This window comes from Tupaia chinensis, unplaced genomic scaffold, assembly GCF_000334495.1.
Source record: "Tupaia chinensis unplaced genomic scaffold, TupChi_1.0 Scaffold147433_1, whole genome shotgun sequence".
NCBI classification, from domain to species: domain Eukaryota; kingdom Metazoa; phylum Chordata; class Mammalia; order Scandentia; family Tupaiidae; genus Tupaia; species Tupaia belangeri.
This window is the reverse complement of record NW_006207284.1, coordinates 4,586,905-4,605,883: the sequence shown is the minus strand read 5'-3', so window position 1 is coordinate 4,605,883 and position 18,979 is coordinate 4,586,905. Positions and strand designations below refer to the sequence as shown.

Genomic DNA, 18,979 nt, shown 5'->3' with positions numbered 1-18,979 from the left:
CTGTTGAAGATAACCTTATAGTATTATCAACTGGACTGGGGAGAAATGTACATATTTTGGAATATTCACTTTGCAAACTAAATAATGTGATTGAATGTATGAAAGAACTGGCAAAAAAATAAATTAAATAAAATTAAAAAAACAAGTGTATTATGAAAAAAAGTAAAAAAAAAAAACACTTGAATTGTTTCTGGCAATCTAATGCTCTTTGCTCTATATTATTTGAGCACATAGCCAACTAAACTTAAAACTGGACTGACAAAGGCAATCTTTTAGCATCCCAAAGGAATGGCATTGCTTTCTAAAAGAAACACACAAAGATTCATTTTACTACATAAACATAATTTTCTGGAGGTGTAAAATATACATATCAGCATCTTATTCTAAAAGCTTCTATGGAATGAAAAACAATAAAAACCTATTGTAAACAATACTTGTTTTGAATAAAATTGAAATTACTTTCAAGTATGTTACAACTACCTATTATGATTTTTGCTTACAGGACACATTCAAGACTCAGTCAGATTTTAGAATAAGGTTCCGGGTAGTAATAGTATTCTTTGGTCATAAAAGTTAACAAAGGTTTGATTCTGATATTTTAAATACAAATAATGAAATTCCATATTTGGAGGGTGTTTTTTGTTTGGTTGTTTGTTTCTGTTTTTGTTTTTTTTTTTTTAACACTGACAAGAGAAAATAGCCTTTCCTGAGTGAGAATGCTCCTTACATTACATTTCTTACAAAAATTCACAGAGTCGATGAATTAGGAGGACCCAGCTATTTTAAATCTCCCATGTAGAGGTATGTGGTGGTCCATGAACTTGAAACCATGTAACTTAAAAAAAGTAATGTTTTATAATAACAATATTAGATCAGATAAAATTTAAAACTATTTTTAAGAAACGTGGTGAAAAATATCTACCCCCAACCTTATTCAGTAGTTCCCTACCAAGAATTATCACTGTTACTAGTTTCTTTGTGAATCTTTCCAGTTTTTCACTGAATATGTAAGGCTTGAAATAAACACAAATACAAACACCTTTGTAAAAAGACATAAATGATGTATGTCATTCACTTTATTTGTAGTTTTGTTTCACTAAACAGTAGAGGTTGAAAATAAAACAGTAGAGGTTGAAAATATTTCCATGCTAGTTTATAAAAGCAGATATATATTATTCTTTTTAGTATCTCTAAGAGACATCCACAGTTGTACCATATTTTCATTTTTCTATTATTCTGTTTATGGACTTCAGGTTGTGTCCACGCATTTGCTACAGTGAGAGATCATGTAATATATATCTTTTACATACTTCTTTTAGTATATGTGTGTGTAGACACACATTGAATTTCTAGGAGAAAAAAATGCATGTAAAAATGCATAATAGAGACCAAGCAGTTGGCATAAGGTTTATGCTGCTGGACTCCCACATAGTCAACCATGGTTCAAGTTCCAGACCTGGCACCTTAAAACTCATACAGGGTGCATGTGCATGCATGCCCAAAATCCAGAGAGGAGATTGAAGGAGAAGGGATTGTGGCATGGCCATCTCCACTGGGGGGTGATTTCTCACTTTCTGTCTCTCTGTTTCTCTAGCGAGTGCATGAGCCCTATAGCAAAAATCTCTAAAAAAAAAAAAAATCCAAAAAACATGATGAGTAAATATTACCTATTAGGTTGGGACAAAAGTAATTTCAGTTTGCTGTTGTTGAAATCGGCTGTGTGATATTGTGTACATTTTAAATAAATGTGGTTATGTACACAATATTTTTCTTTTATTATTTTAATTTATTTTATTATGTTATACAGTTTAAAGTGCATTTATCACTTTTTTTATTGTGACTTATTACTTGGTGCTTCTTTTATATGTATTTTAGACTATGGAAATAATGTTAGTTAAAAATCAAATTCGAGTGATTTTCTCATTCAAGTTCAAAAATGGGTGTAAAGCAGCTGAGGCAACTTGGAACACCAACAGCACATTTGGCCTGGAAACTGCTAATGAGCACCCAGTGCATTGGTGGTTCAAGATGTTTTGCAAAGGAGAAGAGATCCTCACAGATGGGGATTAGAGGGACTGGCCATTGGAAATTGACAACTACCAACTGAGAGCAATCATCGATGCTCATGCTCTGATAACTACATAAGAAGTTGCTGAACTCAATGCTGACCATTCTATGATTATTTGGCATTTGAAGCAAATTGAGAAGGTGAAAAAGCTGAATAAGTGGGTGCCTCATGAGGTGACCAAAATTAAAAAAAAAAGCTGTTGTTTTGAAGTGCCACCTTCTCTCATTCTACACAACTACAACAAATCATTTTTTTTATTGGATTGTGGCGTGTGTTGAAAAATAGAAGTTACATGAAAACCAGAGACAACCAGCACAGTGGTTGGACTGAGAAGAAGCCCCAAAGCACGCCCCAACGCCAAATTCACACCAAAAACAGGTCATGACCTCTGTTTGTTGGCATATGACTCACTACAGTTTTCTGAATCCCAGCGAAGCCATCACATCTGAGAAGTATGCTCAGCAAATCAATGAAATACACCCAAAACTGCAACACCTGTAGCTGCCATTGTTCAACAGAAAGGGCCCAGTTCTTCTCCATGACAATGCCTGACCACATGTCACAAGTTTCAAAAGTTGAACAAATGGGCTATGAAGTGTCACCTCATCCACCATGTTCACCTGACCTTTTGCCAATCTACTACCACTTGAAGCATCTTGACAACTTTTTGCAGGGAAAATGCTTCTGCAACCAACAGGATGCAGAAGATGGTTTCCAAAAGATTAAAAGCATAAATTGTTATGCTACATGCATAAACAAACTTACTTTGTACTGGAAAAAAATGTGTCAATTGTAATGGCTCCTATTTTGATTAATAAAGATGTATTCAAGCCTAGTGATCATGTTTTAAAATTCACGATCCAAAACTGTAATTACTTTTGCACTAATCTAAGTATATTAGGATAGCCTAATTGTGCTCCTAAAAGGTTGCTCAAACTTTTTTACAAACCCCTCATAAGAAAGTATGCATTGCGTATTCATAAGTAAAACACACCTGGATCAAGTGGTTGAAGAGACCATCCTTTAAAAATATCATGTATTTTTGAATTCACAGGTCTGTTTCTCCCAGAAAGGTTTTTCACATCAGCTTTTTTATCCTCTGAGCCTGGAACTTTCATGCAGTAATCCAGGAAACCATTTGATCTCATTATCTCTGTATAACCCTTCTCACAACCGCAGACTCCACCCTACAGCATAAAAAAAATTTTAATTGTTACACAGTGAGTGATTCGGATGAATAACAATATAAATGTTGAAATTATTTAATATTTGCATGATAAGTCATAGCAGTTGAGGGTTTTCAGCAACTGACTTACCAATGAGATGAATATCAAATACAATTTCATCTTCCTGCATTCTAAAGTCAGTCCTTAAATAAGTCGTGAGGTTTTTTTTTCTTTTTTTTTTATGTGTTTACAATTCTGACACCCTCCAAATATGAAATCACAGTTTATTGTGAACAGTGGACATCAACTATATTCTTTCTCTTTTATACAAATGCTTACAGTATTTAATAAAATTATCTTCAACTTCCCCACCGACAGTTTCAGATGCTGTCCCACATGTTGCAACCTGCCCTTTTTCTGAGAAACAAAGTAGCAGGATTGCACATATTTTACTAGTGCTACATCTTCTAGAGGTTTCTTTCTACCCCAGCTGCTGAATGCCTCCGTCACCTTTGACCTCTAACTAGCTCAAACTAACTCTCTGCTCATAAACTTATTTCTGCACTCAAAGAGCGCAGGCCAAGTGAATGGCATAAAGACTTTGCCAAAAACACATGTCCAGGAACAGGATATCATGTATCTACCTAAATTACTTCTTCCTATAGTGACCCCAGCATCATCTCAACTCACATTCCTAGCTGGCACTATAACAAAGTGTCCATTATATTTGTAAATTTCTGGTCATTTTTACTTGTAGCAAATGTCTCTGAGAAGCTAACTAGGAGAAGGTATGGTAGATAAGGATTTCTATCTGATTTTGAAAGTGAACCTGGAACTAATTGTTCTTCCTCCAGCAAATATATAGACCATAGGAAATAGAAAAAAATAAGCATGAGATTACGGATCTCTATGACTCTGCCATTATGGCTCTTCGCCTAAAAGTATTCACCTGGCATTTTCTTTTTGTTTTTAAAGAATTATTTATTTATTATTGCTTTTTTTCCCCCAACCAACAAGTTTATCATTGTTATTTTTTAATTTGACCAGAGAGAGTCAGAGAGAGAAAGAGAAATTTACAAAGCAAGCCACCAGGTCTGGGACTCAAATCACAGTCGGATATGTGAGAGTTCAGTGCATAACCACCACACCGACCTCCCAGTCCCAGATCTAGCATTTTCCAAACAAATCTTCTCATAGCCACTTGTGCCACTTCTCATGAACCAGCTGTCTTTATTTAGGTCATCAATAGTTGATCAAGTGCATGATTTTCTGAGAGACAATAGATACTAAAAGTAATCAGACATCTCAATATTTTATAAAAGGAAAAGGGTCAGAAAAGCATATATTATAATTAACTGCCAGTAGTTTAGTACAGGTCACATCATTTACTAATGATAATCTCTATGCTATTTTTGGTTGGTTTTAATTGATGTTACTACATGGTGTTCAACGGAGAGATCTGAGTAAGAAAGTTTATGTGTGCTCTTCAGCATCTCTACTGTTAGCCTGGAAGAAAAGTTGTACCAGTCAGTCACAGGGTTCAAAAAAAAAAAAAGTAAGTCATGACTTATTAAAGAGAGTATCTAGATAGTTGGCAGAAAGCTACAACTTCTATTTTGCAAACATCATTATCCCAAATGAAGTTGTTCCTGATCTCCTGTTTTCCTTCTATTCTCCTCTGCAAGCTTAACCACTACATTTTCTGTGGTAAAGAATCAACCCACCTTGAAGTGAAAAAGATTATTCTTGATTAAATCATTTTTGGAATGAGCTTAAAGTAGAAAAAGAGACAAAATAGAACTGAGTGCTTGAATTATTTTTGATTAAATCAGTTTTGGAATGAGCACACTATGAGAAGAAACCTATTTCTTTTTCTTTTTCTTTTTTTTTAAGAGAGTTGTTTTGTTTTTGTTTGTTTGGTTTTTGTTTTCCCCTATAGGGCAAGTGCGTTCACCAGGAAGACAGAGAGAGACAGAAAAACAGAAGGCGAGAAATCACCCCCGCAGGGGAGATGGTCAATCCCTTCTCCTCCATTTGGGATCCTGAACATGCATGCACAGGTGTGAGTTTAAGCCACCGGGTCTGGGACTCACACCATGGTTGACTATATGGGAGTCTAGTGATATAGCCATTATGCCAACCACTGGTCCCAAAACCTATATTTCTTAAGAAATGTGCAACTTTTAAAAATTACATATGCATGGAATGCTATAAATGCCATTGATTAGAATACATTGAACATTTTACATTAATTCCTGAGTAGGGGTAGATGGAAACTATGGGAAGAGATGGGGGAATAAGATTTCTGCTTTGAAAAAAAGTGTGTGTGTGTGTGTGTGTGTGTGTGTGAACATACACGCATATGTTTAAAAACTGTAATCACATATTCAGCTTAATTAAAATGAACTAAAGATTTACTCATACCATAGTAATCATAGTGTAATAAATTAGGCAGAATAACTTTAGCAAATATGAATAGCATTTATTATACTCTTCAACATAGTTTACACATATAAAAGGCTAAGAAGAGAAGACATAAATCAATAGAGAACACTTATTGGCAAATAGAGCTAATATCAATTAGATATCTGAAAGACAAATTTGACTGTAGAGAGATTTATAGAAAAAAGACTGCTTTCTTTAACACATAGCCTTGCATATAAATTCTTCTGCGATTTCTCCTGCAAATGCCTCTAGGTGGTACCATGGGCACGTGGAGCTGCTGTGTAGGCTGTAGCAGCGAGGAGAACCTCTTACACATGTAAGCAATTAAAATACACGGCGAAGACTCCACATGCGACTCACCTGTGTACAGTAGGAGAAAGGCTTTCTGCAGGCTGGAATACACTGCCGAATAGCCGCAGGGCGCGCCTGGGGGGAGCAGCCTCCTACAAAGGAAATTCCACCATCATTTGCAGATTTCTCTTTAATAAACATTTTGAGTATTTTCGTTTTTCTTGGGCATCAGTCACTTTGCAACAGTATCTTTTAGTGTTTAATCATTTGTTAACCCTGTGGTTCAGTCTTATTATATTGATTAAGCCAGCATGTATTGTTTGAAGTAGAGACTTTTCTAACAGGATGTTTGCAGTAGAGTTTTTATATTCGTCCGTAAGCAATGCGATCCTACCATACAGCTATGCTTGAGGGCAAACTCTATGAATGACAGGATCAGAAGAGAAATCTCAATTTAAACTCAGGAGAAGAAAACATATTTACCTGAAGACTTAGTCTCTCTCTCTCTCTCTGTCTCTCTCTGTCTCTCTCTCTCTCTCTCTATATATATATATATATATATATACACACATGTATGTATGTATTTCTCTAACTCTTGAGCATCCCAGCTAAGCACTATGCAGATTCTAAGAAGTAAATGCTAAGAGAATGCCTCTAACCAGTTCACGGGACCATGCTATTTAACACTTTGACAGTATTTTAAAATTTATATCAACCAGAATATACACACCTGCACAGAGTCACATATACGACCCACATGTCCTAGGGTCATGACACATTTTTGCATAGAAAAACATTGAAAAATACATCATGATTTTTCAGACGATTCAATATTTTTTAAGAGCAAGTGAGTATGTTCTAGGAGGGGCATGAAATACCTGACACAGTATTTGTGGGTGCTCAGTCAATATTTATAAGTAAGTGGATGGAATAAGAAATGTTTCTATAATCTGAAAATCATCTACATACCAACCTTACCTTTCCGGATTCAAGTAGTAAAAGGTACATGGGAGAAAGCCCAGAAACACTGAAACTAAGAAGTTGACTTATTATTTAAGGGCAGTAGTTAAACTTTATTTACAAGAGGTCTAATAAAATGTCATGGAAAATGTTTATTTTAAAAAAATTTTGTGAATTTCAAAAATATTTTGCACCAAAATAAACTCAGTTTAATTCTGTTTTTCCATGAACTTTTTGAAGTCTCCGCCTATGTACTACTGGTTACATTTATTGGTTCTAGCTGCTGCAGAGTTGTGACTGTCAACCAATTATTTATTATTTTGTATCTATCAAAAAGCTTGGCACCTAAGGTGGTATAGGGAACAGTCAGACCAACATTTTTGCTGGAAATGAAGTGGCAAAATTCTCACTGTAACTTGAAGTATGTTAGGTCATCAGGAAAGTCATACCATATTGTTTTTATGTTTTTCTGTGCAAAAATGTCTCATGATTTTCCCAATGACCTAATAAAACATATAATAGACATAGAACATTTTTTTAAAAAAATTCCCACAATTCAGAATTTGTATCTACGTGTGAAATCATTGCTTGGGTATTAGTAGCCCTAATTGCAGTCTTCTTACTACAACTTGCAGTGAGAAGTACCACTTCAGTGAGGGGTGATTATGATTATTGAAACCAAAAATCATCAGATCAGAAAGTATATACCACTTAGGGTATAGATCTCCTGGGAATTTAGAGGAAAATACTGGAATTTATACTGAAATCATCAGATGAGAAAGTATATACCCCTGATAACATAAATCTCTAGAGACTTTGGAAAGAAATATTGGAATTGGAAGAAAATATTGGGGTATTTTTAGATTATAATAATTTTCATTTAAGTTTTAAGAATAAACTAAGGTCTAGTCATAGTTAGCAGATTATTTTGGGGGCCTGAGGTAATTATCAGATTGCCACATGCACTGTACAGGGGAACTCCCTGTGGAGGATGGGGCAGTGCAACCCTCACCAGGGTGTTCTCCGTGTATCACTGAGCATGATGTGTTCTGGGCCCCCGATTAGGTTGACTTACAGTACACCTAGTTTTTACCACTTACGAAATGGAAAAACAGTTGAAAATAAACTACTGTATTAGTAAGCTACAAGTAAAAAGAAATAACAATAATGTAAGAACAGGTAAATAAGAAAAAATACAGAACTAACAATTCTCCTACTTCCATAGTCACTGCTCCCTCCCCTAGCATCTACTTTTGTCAGCACAGTACATGACCATTCACTATGACCAGAGAGCATAAAAAATTAAAATTATTGAGGACATTTACACAATTAAATTATATTTATCATCATGGATGAGGACACTTTCACCCAGTCTATATTGAAATATTAAGTAATAGCAAAAGATTCTAGAGTTTCTAGAGTTCTAGAGATTCCAGAGATTCTCCAGTTTCTAGTGCATGGATACAAGCACCTATAATTTACAGGGAAAAATGTTTTGCACCATTAGCACATACCATATTTTAACTTCTTACTTTTTTTTTTCAATTCTTTTTAATTTCAACTTCTTAGCATGTTTTCTAATGTGATATATGAGAATAGTACTTCAGTAATATGTGTTGAGGTCTGTCCTTAAAACATGATTTAAAATTTTAGAGACTTGTTTAAACTAATGTCCCTCTTTTTCAGTCTTTGTCTAAAATAAAAATATTTAAGGACATTTTCTTTGCATTAGGCTTATTAAAGTCATCTGGTATATTAAAGGTTTCAAATGGAATTTCTCCTTTCTTACTTTTTATTTTTTAATTGCCAGAGGGCATGAATGTTCAGTAGAGAGAGAGAAAGAGAGACGGAGAGAAAGTGCTCCTTCGTGGGAGCACTTTTTGAGATTTGTGTCACACATGCCCTATATGTTTCTCCAGTCACAGGGGTCTAATACCTGAACCACACAGTTGGCCATGTGAGATCTGGCTTCCTTAACCACTAGGCTATGGGGCTGGCATAGAATTGACTGCTTCTAAGATGCAAAGTCTAAAGAAAATTTGCCATGAGGATCATCAGAGCCACCTGCCTAGTCACCACTTGCTTATCATTTGCAAATTAATTCTCACAAAGAGCAATGCTGGGAGGTCATTGTGAAATGCCCTCACATAATACCTGTGACGTTAATGCCATCTGAACGTTGGCACCACACAGTTCGTTCGTTATTGTTCCAAAGGCTTGCTTTCCATGTGTAGTGATAACATTTGCCTCCTGGAAGAAAATATGATAATAGCAGTTGTGTTACATCTCACATAAAAATAGAATAAGCATTGATCAACCAAGGCTAAAGACTCAAAAAAGTGCTCTTGGTACCTGTACAAGGACGTGTTTCTAGGACTTGCTGGGGGCAGCTGTCTTGGTTCTCAAAAGACTGAATTATAAATGTCCTTGACCTAGATTGTCGACCCATTGTCTCGAAGCTTCTTCCATCAATGCAGGTTAATTCACACGTGCTCCACTCTGACCATTCGGTTAAATGGCAGTCTCCTAGATGGCCAGGCAGGACAGGAGAGAGCATGAAAAGTGGCATGTGACGGCATTTACTCAGACAGTGCTCATACAGATGCACGGTGGTGATGCCGTGACAGGAGCCGCCTCCAGATACTACATGTTTGATTTTGTCAATTTTCCGATTAGAAAGTGCTAAGAATGGTGAAGTAGTTTATAGCTTAATCCAGTTTACTTATCAAGATACTGCCCCAAACTAGTGTCACTATTTTGCTCCAAATCCCAGTAGTCATAACTAAAGAATACTATGTGTCTGCTAGTGATAATAAAAATTTTAAAAGGGAGATGTAAAGATTATGGCAACTCAGTTTTCAAAGATCAGCATATCAAAGTAAAATAGATGTCCATAGAAGCCATATAAAAAAGAATAAGGTCACTTAAATAAAATACCTTTTGGTCTAAAAAAATTTAATGTTATAAACATGTATGTAGATACAATTTATTAAAATGAGTTATGTATAAATCATATACATATATATGTGCATATATATATGATGTGTGTGTATACACATACACAAATATACTATATTACAATGATATATTAAGTAACCGTAATCATGCCATAGAAGGTAAATGGTGCTATTAGGATTAAAGTAAACTACTGTATTTTTATGTAACTAACGATCATCTTCATGTTTACATAAAACTTGATTATTTGCGGAGTACTTTTATAAACCCATAGCATTACTGGCTTCCACCATTCAATCACCCTGGATTCACCCATTCGTGAGTTTTTTCAACATTCCTAGCATGCTGGCCAAAGTGCTAGGTGCTGTTAGGTCAGGTATTACTAACTTATTTTCTAGATACAGAACCCATTGCTAAAAGGTGCTGGACTATCACCCCAGTAAAGTGACAAGGACAAGATTCTAACTTAGCGCTTATGCTTCCAAATCTTTTGCCTACTTTGTCTTTATCAAAGCAGTAAGCATCTTCTAAGCTAATAATCACAATTACAAATTAATTAAAGTTCATTAAACACTTCCGTTTTGATTAGATAGAGCTTTTTCAAACAAAAAGTAACAGAAAAAATTGTTTTTAAAATATCACCATGGAAGGAGTCCCAGTCACTGGAGTTACATACCTGGGCAAGGCACAGAACAAAGCTGCTTCAGGATGCTATCCTGAAAAGGCATTTCTCCACACAGTGCATCCTCCACACGGATAGCTGTGTGAGACAAGGAACCATTGTGGACCATGCAGGAGAGGCTTCGGACCTGGACACCTTCCCCACAATCTCCACCCTGTGAGGGGAAAGGATACTCTCAGAATTATCAAGTAAATAGATTCTCATAGGTTAGGCTCCAGCCACTTCTTGCCTAGGAAAACCTTCCTTGCATATTTTGGCATCTTTCTTTTCTAGAGTTTTCTCTAAGTGTTGAAAATTAGCACCATTGAATGATAATTCTAGAGCTGATAGAGAAGCTAAAGTAGAATGCAATTATGCCACAAATTTATGCACTCAGAATGTGACAATTCATTTTGAAGCTCAGCCAGGATTGACTAAATACAGAATAACAATATATAATTTGTCTAGGTGTGTATGATAAAATGCCCTAACCCATATTCACCCCCCAAAGAACATGTGAAGCCACGGGGCATAATTTTCTTTTTTATTTTGATTGTTTTTCTTTTGTAGAGAATTCAGTGCTTTCTCATATAAATTAGGTTGGGGTTTCTAGTAAAACACTATTTTTCTCAATTGCCACAAAAAGTTGTTTTCCCAGCATCTCCTCTGGGCTGAATAATATTCTTTGAAGAAAATTCATACCAATTCCACTCAGATATTCTGGGCAATTAGGACAATTTTGTATAGTGTTTCACAGAAACAGAAGCTTAAATTGGAAGGCTCTTAGTGGTTATCTGGCCCAACCATCTGCCTGATGAAAGGTTTCCTACTCTAAATTTTTTGGCAGACATTCATGAAATAAGTATCTTGTCAATTTTAGTCAGGTGCTTATACTTAAAAAAAATAACTATCCACTGGATATTTGAATAACTTCAGTTGATAGCTCTGTTTTCACATAGATATCCTAGAAAACATAGCCCAAATACAGCTTTCATGCTGAGGAGATACAATCTCAAGATCTCCAGTATGAGACTGAAAGGAGCATTGAAGCAGGACAGGAGGGTGAGAAAACAAGGGTAGTGTGTTATCAAGCTCGTCTCAACTTCATAAATGAACATGGCTGGTTCCAGGTCACTCACAACACCCTTGCCACTGGTATCACTGTTTCCCTGTACCATCCATCAGGAGCTTGGAGTAAAGGAAAAAGGGAGAGTTTTTAATTTTTTAAAATTTAAAAAAAAATTTTTTTGAGAAAGAGATTTTTGCCATAGAGCGCATGCAGCTGCAGGAGAGACAAAAAGTGAGAAATCACTGCCTCCCCTCCCCCCCAGGGGTGGGGTAGTAGCCATGCTGCAATCCCTTCTCCATTTTCCTGTCAGGATTTTGGGCATGCAAGCACACATGCCTGGCAAGCCTCTGGATCCAGGACTCAAATGGCAGTTGGTCATGTGGGATTCCTGAGCTTTAACCACAATGCCACTTGCTGGCCCTGAGGGGAAGACATTTATTTTGGTTTTTTGTTTGTTTGTTTGCTTTGTTTTTCTTTGTTTGTTTCCAATTTATTTTTTTTGCATTCATTCACTGTACATCATTACAGCATATAAAATGAGATTTTCCATCCAGAGTGCACTGCATATTGTTTCAATCAAGCACATCAACAAACATGTTATTGTCAGCAAATAATTTTCCATTTCTTGTTTTCTGTATGTTTTGCTTTTTCTCTACATCCTTGATTCCCTATCTCTTACTCTCTGCCATCTCCCACTCTCCTCCCACACTGTCTCTGGTATCGATGTTTGCTTCCTATACTGTTTTCCCCCACATTTTATTGAATTACTAAAGACCTTAATTAATCTAAATATTTTCATAGCAAACACAGGTGATATATACATTTCCATGAACACAAGTCTAACTTTACGCATCCTATAAAGAAGCACCTAGCTGGGGCTATATATCTTACTGCAGTCATTGACTAGATTTTTTTTTTCCTGAAACTTTTTTTTTGTATCTTAATTTACATTTTTTAATTAATTAATTTACATTCATTCCCTAAGCATCATCACAGCATACAAAATGTGATTTCCCATCCAGAATATACTGCATAGTGATGCCAGCTTCTCCTGGGATCCAGTTTTCATTGGTCAATGTTCATTCCATGGAACATAAACTCCTTTTTACTTCCAAGTTATACTACACAGCTATCATGAAGATCAGAAGTTTGTGGAGACCTAGACCCTTCATGATTATTACTGCCATGTGGTTGGAAGGGAGGGATGGAGGAAGAGAGAGATACTGCCAGTCCAACAGAGGCTCAGGCTTGCAAGCTTCCCAACCTTTGCACTCCTGCTGCTCAGTCACGGATGTTACATGCTGAAACCCACTGACAGTCTGACTACTCTGCACCAGGAAACAGGGTTTCACCCCCTTCCTACTCCTTCCCTCTTTTAGGACCTAGAAACTGCCTTGATTTGGGAGCTACTGTGGCACTTGCAGAGGTAGGAGTTAAGAAGAACATGTTTAACTAAAGTTGTCATGACAGTGTATCAGGACACAGAGCAGGTATTCTAGCAGCTGATAGGACAGCTGCTGGACATCAAAGGAATCCCATAGATAGCTTGTAGAGGGGCGTAATGGCACAGAGTGACTGCTGGAAAGATTTTTGACATAGGAAGTTGTGACCCAAAGGCATACTGGCAACAACAACAAAAAAAACGGTAAAACTTGGAGGAGTACAAGTTACAGCCACTTAAAGCCTAAAAAATCTGAGAAGGGGGACCAGCAGATGGCATAATAGTAACATAGCTGGACTCCCACGAAGTCAACCATGGTTTGATTCTCAAACCTGGCGGCTTAAAACTCAGAGTGCGTGCACATGCGAACCCAAAATCCCGAGAAAAGGATGGAGGAGAAGGGATGGTGGCATGACCATACTCCTGCTGGGTGATTATTTCTCTTTCTGCCTCTGTTTCTGGGCAAACACATGTACAAAAATCTCACTATTAAAAAAAAAAAAAGAATCTGAGAGGGTGCATAGTTGAGAATATAACCTTTGTAGAGATGTTTTAACAGGAATTGCAATTTTTACATCTAAGGTGGTGTCTTAGTCTGTTAGGGCTACCATAACAAAATACTTTAGACTGGGTAATTTATAAATAATAGAAATTTATTGCTCACAGTTCTATAGGCTGGAAAATCCAAGGTCGAGGCACTAGCAAATTTAGTGCTTAATGAGGACCTGCTACTCACAAATGGCACCTTCTATGCTCTGATAGTGTCCTCACATGGTGGAAGGGTGAATAAATCTTGGCCTCTTGTATGAGTGTATTAATACAATCTCAAGAAGTCCAATTCTTAATTCTATCATATGGGCTTAAGTTTCAACATACACATTTTAGAGAAACATAAACATTCAGATCATGACAGATGAAAATTTCCACACTTGATTTATCCATATCTCATAATCACTAATCATTTCTGTGACCGTTGGGAACTTGTAAAAAATAAACAAACAAAAAAACCCATAATTTTAAACCTAAATGCATTGTTTGGAGAGAAGTGGAGCTTCAAAATCAATTCACAGTAGATTCACTCAAAGTGAATGTAGTAAATGTTTACTCCCTAAAGTAGAAAATGACAGGTGCAAATTAAATTTCTCTTCCAAATAATGACTTACTATTCCAGATGAGTGATCCACTGCAGACTCATCTAGGCATATGTTTGGCTATCGAGTATCAGACCTTGTGTACTTAGAAGAGTCTAAAAATACTGCAGCATGTATGAAATTGGAAAGTACTGCTATCTGAAACCTTGGGTAACAGAAGATGCAATTGATTATAGTTTTAGCTGACACTTCATGAGACAGAGTGTGAAAAAATGATAGGAAATAAACCTACACCAGAGATCACTTTAAAAACCAAGACAAACAACAATGTGCTCCCAGTATGTATCTTGGGATCAATCCATATTCAACCTTAATCTCTTATACCTTTGACAACAACAGTCACAAGTTGAGAAATCAGCATCAGAATGATAATGTCATTTATAAAACAAGCATTCACTTACCCACATTATCAGGCTTTACACACTAGGGGCTGAAAATAGACTCAGGCTTCTTAAAGCAACATTGTATACAGCAAGAATTCATTCACTTGCTCAAGCCTCACTTTCCAAATTATTCATGGAGATTTTATATATACACTGAATTGGCAGTTCTATTAGATATGGGTAAGCAGGTGGTGCTAATAATCATAATAATGACTTTAATCAAAATTATAACAGCAATTATAATTCATTGAGCTCTTAATTTATATCAGGTACCATGCTAAATACTTTATATGATTTATCTAATCCCCACTCAAAATCCCAGCAAAATAGGTATAATTGCTCCCCACCTCCACCATGATATAAATAAGAGAACAGATGCTCAGAGGGTTGAGCAAGTTAGCCAAAAATACAAAGGTAAGAATTGGTAGAACCATGACCAAAACTAGGACTGCTAGGTGCAGAACCTGAGCTCCTCAAGCACATTTGTGGATACATGTTAGCTTCTGAGGAATTTGGGAAAAAAAGAATGGGAAACACTTTTTAAAAAAATGGCTGAGGATAAATACCACCTTTCACTAATCTCTTTCCTTATGTGATAGTGGCTGAATTGGCATAAACATTGTGACCTGTGCAAACTGCTCTTACTATGGTTTAATCCTACCTGATGATGGCAAACTGCCACTTAAGTATCATCACAGTCCTCAGTGAATGAGTGCCTAACCTGCAACTGGCAGATTGGAACGTTCTAGGACAAAAGGAAGCAGAAATGCAGCTGTACAGAAATGTTCTTCCTTTATGTGAAAGACCCATTGGTATTTTGATCAGTAATTCCAAAAATGTGGCTTATATGTAAATTTAGGAAAGGTCAATTCATTAAAAGACACTCTATTATCTCACAAAATGTTAACAAAGTGACTTCAGTAAAAGGAACAATGCAGCTGGAACTTAGGAAAAACATAACTCAGATATTATCATAATTCCTTTTCTTTTGGGCTCTGCTTTTTTCTTTTTGTTTTTCTGTTTGTTTGTTTTTAGGTTTTGCCATAAGGCACATACACTCACTAGAGAGGGACAGAGAGAGACTCACTAGAGAGGGACAGAGAGAGACAGAGAGAGGGAAATAGAGAAATCAGCCCCAAGGGGGATGGCCACACTACAATCTCTTCTTCTCCATCATCCTCCAGGTGGATACACACACCTGGTATGATTTCCAAGTCACCAGGTCTGGGACTCGAACCATAGTTGGCCATGTGGGAGCCTACCATCATGCCACCTGCTGGTCCCTTGCCTCTTCTTTTTTTGGTGTGTTGTCTTCTTTTTGTTTTTGTGCTTCTAAGTGATCAACTGTACAATATGGAAAGGAGTAGCAGTAAGAGTTCCTAATTATGGTATCTTTGAATAGCTTTAATTCCATTTCAAATTCTTAGGAAAGCATATTGATTAACTCTGGTTGGGAAAGTGCCTATCCACCAAAATAAGCATAGACTTGTTTCTTTGAGGGCTTTGCCTGGATTAAATTAGCTCCAGAGTTCCTACTCAATGGGAAGTGTCAGCAAGTAGGACTAATCTTATATATAAATTTGAGGCAGCTCTGAAATTTCTGGAGTTAAAAGCTGATCATCTGCTCTTGTGGGTCTCTGGAGCCTCCTAGTTTGAGTATCTTTGATATATACCAAAAAGTTTCATCCACCACAAGCTCTGCTACAAGGAATGGTCACAACCACAATGCTAGTCCCTGAAGTTCTGGCAAAAGTTGAACATGAGACAGTAAAACACTACATTTGGCATTTTCCCATAATATTCTTATGGAACAAGATGCAGACTTATCTCTGAGAGAAGGGAAAAAACAGCTCCTGATATGTAAGAAGATAAAAGAGAAAGTATAAATAAACAAGTATATTACAGTAATAACTGTATGCCTATGAGACTTCGAGCATAGAGATTTGGTCAGTTCTCTGTCACTCTATCTCTTACTTCTCCTCAACCTCCATCTTCCCTTTCTTCCCAATTTTCTCTCCTCTCTCTTCCCCTGCAATGGCTTCCTGAATGCATAGAGCTTATTTTCTCTAGCATGTCAACATTGTCACAAATATAAGGAGAAGTATTGCTTCATTTTCTTAATTGTAAGTGATTTCAAACAGCATTTAAAAATTGCTGCCAAGTTGATAAAGAAGGTTCTACATTAGTAGACAAAGCATTAATATTTAAATTATGAGGTTACTACTGAATTAGCTAATTAGCATGGTTGCCTTATTTTCTGTAAAAAGGAGACTGAACAAATGTACCACACATTTCTGTTCCTCTGGGACCTATTAAAATACATAGGCATTTAACTTCTGCAAGATAATAATGCTGCATGACAATGTCATCCTGACAGGAACACTAAACATCTTTGTGCAAATACTCTGCAGATTTCTTAATGCATAATCACAATTATTGTTCACTAATTAAAATATGTTTTGGAACAGGTACTGAAGGATAAACTATTAAAATAAGGAAATAAGAAAAATCAATGTGTTTTTTCTTTAAGCAAGAAGCTGGAGAGAAAATGCAGTAGAGGATCTTTGCTGATCCAGCAAAATCTATGGTTATGTGATATATTATGATGTGGCTAGGCATTTATATTTCAGGCCAATAAAAAAGTAATCATTGAGGAAAATGTAGTAACCTTGGTTTATGTAATAATGTTAAAATATAACTTTCATACACTTCTGGTTTTCTGCCCATATGCAAGATTTTGTCTAAGCCTAAAAGTACCTCTTTAAGAAATATAATCTAGAGCATGCTGTGAATTTCCACAGTCAGGATTTTGCCTAATTATATAATACTTTGCTATTCTCAACAAGCCAAAAAAATAACAGAGAATTCTTGAGGATGCCAAAGCACTTGAAAGTCCCATGAACCAGCCTATTGTACTCAGTGTTTAATAAACAGCTATTTATTTTTCTAGCCATATCACTTTATATGAGGTTAAGTTGCTTGGTTGTATTTCTCCATGCTTTCCATTAAAAATGCATTGTGCCAGACTCCTGGTGCTGTGTAATTTAATCCATCCGTGTGTAAGTTTGACTAGACAAGAGCTTTGGGCATACTGAGAAGCATTGCTGTAAGTGTCATTATATGACCTACCTCCAATTTACATGCAGACCAGTTGCCAAGGACCCAGCTATAGCAGGGGGTCACTGGGCAGGATTTATGCTGGGTCAGGTCTGAGGGACATGGCCGTCCTTCTCCTTGGGTTGGCAGAGTGATAAATCGAGTTCGGCTCATTCGACCTAAAATGACAAGGGGAGGTGTGAGCTTTTTGATTAGAGTTTGGTCTGGCAAGGAATTGAAGGATAGAAGGTTTCCTTTTATACAAAAGTCTTCATTACAATAAACTGAACTCTGTTTTGTCCCACTTTCAGACTTTCTTCCATATTAGTTTAGATTTGTAGAAAGACACAGGCCATCTAGGTTTTCATAATACCTAAAGGATCTGAAAGTTCTCCATGACTTCCACTTTTTAGTCTTCATAAATCCAAATTCTGTATCATTGCCAAATAAACTGATATTGTTAATATAAACACTGGTAGAACATTAATTCATTTAACAAATATTGACTTATTAAACTCTAGTGTGATCAAGACACCCTGTTAGGTACTAGGGCTAGTGATGAAGTTGTCCAATATTGCTTTTGCCCTTACAGACCTAATATTTTAGAGCAGGATCACAAATATTAAAGAAAAATAGAGAGAGCTGCATTGTCTCTATCTGTTAGAAACTAAACTAGTAAGTGAGACAAAAGGAAAAAAATCATGCATAATTCAAACTATGCTAAAAACAATTCCCCAGGAACGTGCCACCCTAAGGTTTCAACAATGTCTCTCAATTAATTTAATAAGGCCATTTTTTTTTTTTTTAGAGATTTAGGACCAATGTCTTTCTTTACTGAATATGAAATAAAGTTATTGGCAAGTGAGAAGAAACCATGAAGTTTGAAAAACATAGGTAAGAACATAGGTTTCATTTCACAATGAAAGACAATTGGTTAATAAAAAGGAAGGAAGAGGGCTTCTGCATCATCTTGCCAGCTCCTGGGCATCAGTTAATAAGCTCTCTAGGTGAAATAGTAAGAGGAACACTACATGGTGTACATGTGCATCTCCTCTTTCTGTCTCCCTCTTCCACTTGCTCCCATCCTCACTCTTTTTTGCTATTGAAGTTATTAAGTGCATATAATTTAGGTTTTATTAGTTATTTCTGAATATTTTTCTCTCTCAGCACTGTTATAAAGTTAATTGTGCAATTATATTTGTGATAAATGTTAAAGAAAAAACAGAGGGTCTTATAGGAGCACGTAATGGAGTGGCAACCCACTCTGAGAAGGAATCAAAGAACATTCCTCTG

General features: G+C 36.3%; 1 protein-coding gene across 1 annotated transcript in view; it reads right to left on the bottom strand.

Annotated features, from left to right (window-relative positions):
• Positions 1-18,979, bottom strand: part of THSD7B (thrombospondin type 1 domain containing 7B) — a 797,103-nt gene that overhangs the window by 14,853 nt on the left and 763,271 nt on the right. The window contains exons 20-25 of the mRNA XM_027768766.1: positions 17,720-17,865; positions 10,562-10,721; positions 9,283-9,456; positions 9,085-9,180; positions 6,040-6,122; positions 3,063-3,255 (exon numbers count right to left, since the gene is read on the bottom strand). Of these exons, the coding sequence (XP_027624567.1) occupies positions 3,063-3,255; positions 6,040-6,122; positions 9,085-9,180; positions 9,283-9,456; positions 10,562-10,721; positions 17,720-17,865 (852 nt within the window). The remainder of the gene's footprint in view (positions 1-3,062; positions 3,256-6,039; positions 6,123-9,084; positions 9,181-9,282; positions 9,457-10,561; positions 10,722-17,719; positions 17,866-18,979) is intronic.